This window comes from Spinacia oleracea, chromosome 2, assembly GCF_020520425.1.
Source record: "Spinacia oleracea cultivar Varoflay chromosome 2, BTI_SOV_V1, whole genome shotgun sequence".
Lineage (NCBI taxonomy): Eukaryota > Viridiplantae > Streptophyta > Magnoliopsida > Caryophyllales > Amaranthaceae > Spinacia > Spinacia oleracea.
Window position 1 is genome coordinate 6,261,951 of NC_079488.1, and position 7,689 is coordinate 6,269,639.

The following is a 7,689-nucleotide window of genomic DNA, read 5'->3' on the forward strand; positions in this document are numbered from 1 at the left end:
AAAGAGTTTTAGTTTAGTTTTGTTGTTGAATAAGCTTGGGGGTGCCCCAAATAAGTGGTATAAGTTTGTTTTGGTTCGATTTGCTTGGATTGAGTCCACTCATTACGCTTCACTTTAGGTATGAGCACCAATTACCAAATTTGTTCCACACCTTACCCCTAGCCTACGTTACACCATAAAGCCCTCTTGACCCTTTTGAGTTGAGTCATTGTCGGTGGAGGGAGGAATTGGTCAAATTTATGGAATGGATTGTCATGCCAAGATGTCGAGTAACCTTCTCTTCTCTCTTGCAATTCTTATTTTCCGGCGCCTTCGCGGTGTCTCGAGAAGCTACCTTTGAGGGTGGATGGGATCTAGAGAGTAGACGCGGTAAGACCGGTTGAAAGGGGATAGGCAAGTGAACACCCTTAGTTCTCTATGCTTCATACTTGAATCCTTCAATCGACTTAGGACATTTGTTAGCGTGCATTCGTTTATCGGTTAGTAATATTAGAATTCTTTTGTGCTCGTTCCAATATAAAGGCCCTCTTCTTGAATTTTGTAGTTTAATTTTACTTTCTTTCCTTTTCTTTTCTTTCCTTTTCTTTTTTTGTTTAGGCCTTGCCTTGATTCATTTTGAGAGTTATGGGTTGAACTCTTTGGAAACCCTTGCGAGATCCCACTCGCCCTCATGAGTGATTGTGAGGTTCAAAGAGCTTGTTGCATGTGCTTAAATGCAACCGTGATTCCTACGACAGTGAGTTAGTGTTCATTCCTTTAGTCCCTTAATAACGTCACTCTCCTCCCGTTCCTTGATTGATTTGCTAGAGGACTAGCAAAGGCTTAGCTTGGGGGAGTTTGATGAGCGACATTTATGTCGCTCTAAACCTTTATTTTCTTATTATTTTCTTATAATTTCCGTTCTTATTTTCCCTTATTTTTCATGATTTCGCTTACTTTTTAGTTTTAATTGAATTTGTAGTGTATATTAGTTTAGTTCACTTTTCTTTGGGTTTATTTCGTTTTTGTTTGATTTTTCTAGGATTTTATGGAGTTGAGAATGGAAAAAGCAAGTTGAGCACGAATGCAGAAAGGTGCGCCCGCGCCAAATGAAGACGCGCCCGCGCCAAATGAAGACGCGCCCGCACAGAGAGGTGCGCCCGCGCCAAAACCGCCGCACCCGCACCTGAAGGGAAGCTCCATTTCAGCAGATTTTCAAGACATTCTGTCTAAGGTGTGAAATGACGTTTCTGTGAAGGTGCACCCGCACCAGAAAGGGCTGCGCCCGCACCTTCACCAAATTTGCACAACCAACTTCATCTTGAGCCTCCCTTCGCCTCAAACGCCTCAGAGGCGCGCGCCCGTGCAAAATGTGGTGCGCCCGCACCCAAGTCAGATCTGGTTTTTTGCCCATTTTCTCTCACTCATCGGTGCGTCCACACCCAATGAGGGTGCGCCCTTGAAGACCCTCGTTTGTGCGCCCGCACCTTTTTGGCGCGCCCGCACCCATGTCCGGATTCGAAGTATTTACTTTTCTTTTGTTCTTTTCGGGAAAGGGTATAAATACTCCCTCTTCCCCACCTTTAGAAACATTTTCATTTTATTGCTCTTAGTTTTTCAGTATTTAGGGTTTTTAAAGAGAGAAACACTTAGATAATCTTATTGCTTTGGTATCCAACTTCAATTTGTAGAATTCTTTGAAGCTTCAAGTAATTTCTTTCCTCTTTACTCTTGTCCTTTGAATTTCGTTCTTCAACTTGTTTCTCTTTGTTATTTTTATTGATGTTTTTTTTCATATCCATAATTCCCACTACATGCTTGTTTGATTTTGGTAATTTCTTTGAATTTTGCTCAATTGTGATGGTTCTTGGTTTGAATTTCAAATTTAGCTTGTTGACCCTTTTTATGGCTTGTGAGTAGTTACTTGCTAGGGTTAGGGGGGGAAGCTTGGGAATGAATTAGGGGACTTTAGAAGAGAATTCATGTTGATGTTGTGATTAAATTGTGATTTGATGATAAGGATTTCCATGTCTAGTTAGATTAGTAGTCGCGAATGCTATTTCTAGTTGGTTGATTGGAATGCTTCATGTTAGTTTGGCAAGAAATTGTGAATTAGTGTGAGCATGTGGATGAACTAGTTCTAATTGGTAGTCACCTAGTCTAAGGGTCATGCGAAAGCTCTCCCTCGGATTAGGAAACTCAATGCTTTCTATCCGAGAGGTGGTGAATGCAACATTTCAAGTTTTTCCCCTAATTATCATGTCTTTGCAACATCTTAGTGATTGAATCTTTGTCCTCCCCTAATAAACCCAAGCGGAACCCCAATTCCCCTAGCTCTTTCCCTATTGATCAACTTGTTAATTAGCGTAGGATTGCTAGATAGTATAATCCAATTTACTCTCCTTTTCTAAGCTAGCTTGGTTTTGTTAAACTCGCTCTCACCGTTCTCTTGGGAGGATCCCAAACTTACCGCTATAATCAATATAGTTGGTTAGTTAGGTGTTTCTATAAATTTTGTTTGATTAGGTGATATTCGTATAACGACGCGAAAATCGATTGTCAAAATGGCGCCGTTGCCGGGGAATGGCATCATTGTTTGATTTTTCATTCTAGTTCTCTAGTCTGCTAAAGCGCAGCAAGCTCGGAAGGTTGCCTCGGAAGGGGACACCACTGCTGGCACTTCTTCGCCGTCTGCTCTTCAGGGACGTGATGGTGACGTCCCCTAGGGACTCGGGCAGTCGTCTTCATCAGAGTCGGTTGGTTCCAGTTGAGGACCCGCGAACTTGCGCTTGATTTCCTCCCTTTTGTCTCGGCACTGCGTTGTACTTTAATAATTTCTTCCTTTCTTTGCTTTCTTTGTACTTCGGTAGGCCGATGTTTTGTCTGTTGATGGCTGCCGATTTAGCTTTTTTTTTGAGTCATTTTTCTTTCAACGTTTGAGGATTCCTCGGTTTAATCCGATCTTCGGTTGGTGTAATTGTACTTGTCCCCCAAATATTAAAATAAGAAATGACTTTGCTGTTTCGTATATTACCGAAGTATTTGCTTTTGAATCCACCGTTTTTCTTAGTTGTTTCCTCGTTTGCGAGTTTTCCCAATCCGTAGATTTTTTAAGACTCGTTTTGAGCCTTGCTTAGGCTCTGCGGGTGGATTCGGTAGCTCTGGACTCTTAGTCTTTGATTTTCTGGTAGTTTCGCTTCTGGACTCTTCAGATCCGTGGATTTGTTTGGAGTGTGCCTTTGAGCTTTTTAACGTATGTAGATGCGTTTAGAGTCTGCTTTTGAGCTCTTCAGATCCGTGGATCGGTTGAGTCTTCTTTTGAGCTCTTTCAATGTATGTAGGCGTGCTTAGAGTCTGCTTTTGAGCTCTTCAGATCCGTGGATCTGTTGAGTCTGCTTTTGAGCTCTTTTGATGTTTGTAGACATTAGAGTCTGCTTCTGAGCTCTCAGATCCGTGGATCTGTTGAGTCTGCTTTTGAGCTCTTATGTCTACTTCCGTTCTTCCGACTTCTTGTGGTTCGGAAACCTGGGAAAGAAATCACAACCCTGACTGTTATGAGTTTCGGGGATCCATGGATCTGAGCCGAACTCTTTTAACAATTCGGGGCTTTTTTGCGAACGGAATGTCCCTGGGTATCGCGAATCCGAGGATTCTGGACGGTACCTTACGGGTTGTTTCGAATTAGCTATTTCTTGGGCCTTTTGATCCCAGGAAATGGCTAATTCGGGTTAATTTTAGCTTCGGATTGATCAGATCCGAAGTTGCATGCATAAAGACATAGTGATTGAATAAAAGACAAGGGTATGTTTAATGAAACACATGGTGCCAGTGGCTTTCCTCTTCTCATTAAACGACTTACTTGGATTACAAAAGGAGGTTAGGTCATACAAAATATTTCTTGAGAACATCGGCATTCCAATGGTTCTTCAAGATTGTTCCATCTAACTGTTTAAGCATAAAGGTGCCAGTCCTCTTTTCAGAGTGGATGATGTATGGTCCTTCCCATGTTGCCGAGAGTTTCCCATGGATCTTTCCCTTCTGAACTGCAGCAGCGTTTCTGAGCACTATGTCGCCGACCTTTAGAGGCCTGGCATTGACTCTTCGGTTGTAGTGCTTGCTGACTCTCTGCTGATACGCTGCGTTCAGAGTTCTGGCCTCGTCCCGAGCCTCATCTAGTAGATCCAGTGATTCGGACAGAAGTTGGTCGTTGCTTTGACCATGGACTCCATCATACCTGTTGTATGCCTGGACCCTTAAGCTCTCTGTTCCGATCTCTACAGGGATGACAGCCTCGGAACCGTAGACTAGGTGGAAGGGTGTTTGTCCTGTGGCTTCCTTCTCAGTGGTCCGAAGGGACCAAAGTGTTCCTGGGAGCTCTTCTAGCCATTTGCTTTTTTCGTCCTCGACTCTCTTCTTGAGTGCATTGAGGATGAGCTTGTTTGCGGCTTCGGCTTGGCCGTTGCTCTGAGGATGGCACACTGCTGAGTAGGCGAGGTGGATACCGAACAGTTTGCACCATCTTTGTAGTGGTGTGTTGTCAAATTGCTTCCCATGGTCGAAGACCAATAGCCTCGGTATCCCGAACCTTGTGATGATATTTTGCCAGATGAACTTGCGGACCTGCTGCTCCGTGATGGAGGAGACTGCTTCGGCCTCAATCCACTTACTGAAGTAGTCCACCCCCACAATCAGCCACTTCTTCTGATTCACAGCCGAAGGGAATGGACCAATAATATCCAAACCCCATTGTGCAAACGGTAAGGGGTACAGTGTTGCTTGCAAGGTTTGAGCTGGCTGGTGGATTGCAGGTGCGAACTTTTGGCACTTCTCGCATTTTCTTATCAGCGCCTTTGCCTCGGAAACCATGGTGGGCCACCAAAATCCGGCCCTTAATGCCTTGTGTGCCAGTGCCCTGTCTCCAATATGGTTTCCACATATGCCGAGGTGGATTTCCCTTAGGATATAATCGGCATCGGTTGGGCCTACACATTTCAGCAGTGGGGCTGAGAATGACTTTCTCATGAGCTCTCCGTTAGCGTGAATGATGAACCACTGGTTGAACCTTTTCAGCTTCCTTGCTTGCAGCTTGTCTTCGGGAAGTTCTCCCCTCTCTTTGTATGCGATGACTGCGTCCATCCAGCTTGGCTCGGGACGTGCATTGCAAACTGTAGGGGGTGGCATGTCGATGCTCCTTTCTTGGTGTACTTCCACATGGACTGACCTGTTTAGGTCAGAGAGCGTTGAGCTTGCAAGTTTGGACAGCGCATCTGCTTGTGCGTTTTGACCTCGGGGAATGAGTATGACTTCGAAGGATCTCAACTTTGACGTTAAGGATTTGATTTTTTCTAGGTAAGCTGTCATGCTTGGCCATTTGGCCTCGTACTCCCCTCGGATCTGGTTGGCTACGAGCTGAGAATCAGTCTTGAGACAAACATGTTCGACTTCAAGAGATAAGCACAGCTCTATCCCTGCGATTGTTGCCTCGTATTCGGCCTCATTGTTGGTTTCTTTGAAACCGAACTTTAGGGCGTACTCTATGCTTTTTCCCACTGGGGGTATCAGCACTACTCCGGCTCCCGAGCCGTTCATTGTGGAAGATCCGTCAGTGTAGACCTCCCATGTTCTCTTGGCGTCATCTAGCACCTCTTGATACGAGCATTCGGCAAAGAAGTCTGCGAGTGCCTTTGCCTTGATTGCCGTCCTCGGCTGGTACTTGATTCCGAACTCAGACAACTCGAAAGCCCAAGCAGCCAATCTCCCCGACCTTTCTATCTTATCTAGCACTTTCACCAGTGGCTGGTCAGTTAGTACCACTATTTGATGGGAGTCAAAATAGGGCCTTAATTTCCGAGCTGCTACTACCACTGCGTATGCTACCTTCTCAATGAGTGGATACCGAGTTTCGGCATCCGTCAGGGTTCGGTTGGTAAAGTAGATTGGCTGTTGCTTCTTTTCTTCTTCTCGGAGGAGCACTGCGCTTACGGTCCCGGGGCTGATTGCGACGTATAAGTACAGAGTTTCCCCCTCTTTGGGCCTGGCTAGCGTCGGCAGTTGAGCTAGGTGAGCCCTGAGCTGTTGGAACGCGTCTTTTTGCTCTTGTTCCCATGTCAGCTCGGGGTCCACCTTCCTCGGGACGCCTTTCTTTTTGATGGGTTCTGCTTCTCCTCCTGGGAGGGTTTTGGGTTTGAGAGCTTTGAAGAAGGGTTCCCCTTTATCCGAAGCTTTCGATATGAATCTTGACAGTGCGGCTAACCTGCCCGTTAGCCTTTGCACGTCTCTTTTTGTCTTCGGTTCGGGTAGATCTAGCGCAGCCTGGACCTTGTCCGGGTTCGCGTCTATTCCCCTTTCGCTTACCATGAATCCGAGGAACTTCCCCGACTTTACCCCGAAGACACACTTCCTCGGGTTCAGTTTCATGTTGTATTTCCTCAGGTTGGCGAAGGTTTCGGCCAGGTCTTTGATGTGATCTTCTTCCTTCACGCTTTTCACTATGGAATCGTCCACATAAAGCTCGACGTTCCTCCCCTTCTGATCGGCGAAGACGTGATCAACTAGTCTTTGGTAGGTGGCTCCGGCATTTTTCAATCCGAAGGGCATCATTTTGTAGTTGAACACTCCCGCGCTCGTGATGAAGGCGGTCTTCGCTCTATCGTCGGGGTGCATGAATACTTGATGGTACCTTGAAAAGGCGTCCATGAAGCTCAGTAATGCGTGGCCACTGGTAGAGTCCACCAGCTGATCTATCCTCGGGAGGGGATAGCAATCTTTTGGGCAGGCTCGGTTCAGATCTGTGAAGTCAACACACATGCGCCATGAGCCATTCGCTTTCTTGACCATGACCACATTGGCCAACCATTTGGGGTACATGCATGGCTCGATGAAGCCTGCCTCTTGCAATTTCTTCACCTCTTCGGCGATAGCTTTGTTCTTCTCCGAAGAGTAGTTTCTTTTTTTCTGTTTGATTGGTCGAGCTTCAGTGCTGACATCCAGCTTGTGACAGATTATTTTCTGATCTATGCCTGGCATGTCAGCTGCTGACCATGCGAAAATGTCTTTGTGATCTCTCGGCAACTGAATCAGCTCTATTCGAAGTCCTGAGCCTAGGCCTTTGCCTATTCGGACGTTCCTGTCTGAGTCATCCTCGAGGGAGATGTCTTCCATCTCTTGGTCTGATTCGGGGGAAAGGGTTTCTGGTCGGGCGTCAACTTCTGCGGGCTTTACCAGGTTGCTCGGCCCGCTTTCCTCCTCTTGGCATCCTTTTCTCCACCTGGGGGAGAACTCTTCTCTTCTTCGTCCTCGGGACTATCCCCTAGCCTCGGCTTTCGGATGGCCGTGTGACAAGTTGACCTTGCCACCTCTTGGTCGCCCTTTATCCGCTCGGCGAAGCCAGCATCTGAGACATACATCATCATCTGATGGTACGTGGATGGGACTGCTTGTATTTTGTGGATCATGGTTCGTCCCATGATGACGTTATACACTGAGTCGCAGTCCATCACCAAGAATTCTTCTCGGACGTTTCTCGCTGCCGCGATTGTGACGGGTAGGGTGATTTTTCCTCGGGGAATAGCTGCGGATCCGTTGAATCCGATCAATGGGTAGCTGACCTTGGTCAGTGACTCCTCTCCCTCTTCGAGGATGAGCTGCTCAAAACAGTTCCTGAAGATGATATTGACGGCGCTCCCTCCATCGACTAGTACTCTGTGGACA

General features: G+C 46.4%; 1 protein-coding gene across 1 annotated transcript; it reads right to left on the minus strand.

Moving 5' to 3' along the window:
- Positions 1 to 3,467: 3,467 nt before the first annotated feature.
- LOC130467198 (uncharacterized) lies at positions 3,468 to 7,140 on the minus strand. Its single transcript, XM_056835630.1, has 4 exons — positions 6,999 to 7,140; positions 5,413 to 6,146; positions 4,214 to 4,773; positions 3,468 to 3,504 (listed from the first exon to the last, which is right to left on the minus strand). Exons 1-4 carry the CDS (start codon positions 7,138 to 7,140, stop codon positions 3,468 to 3,470), a joined length of 1,473 nt encoding a protein of 490 aa, XP_056691608.1.
- Positions 7,141 to 7,689: the final 549 nt, after the last annotated feature.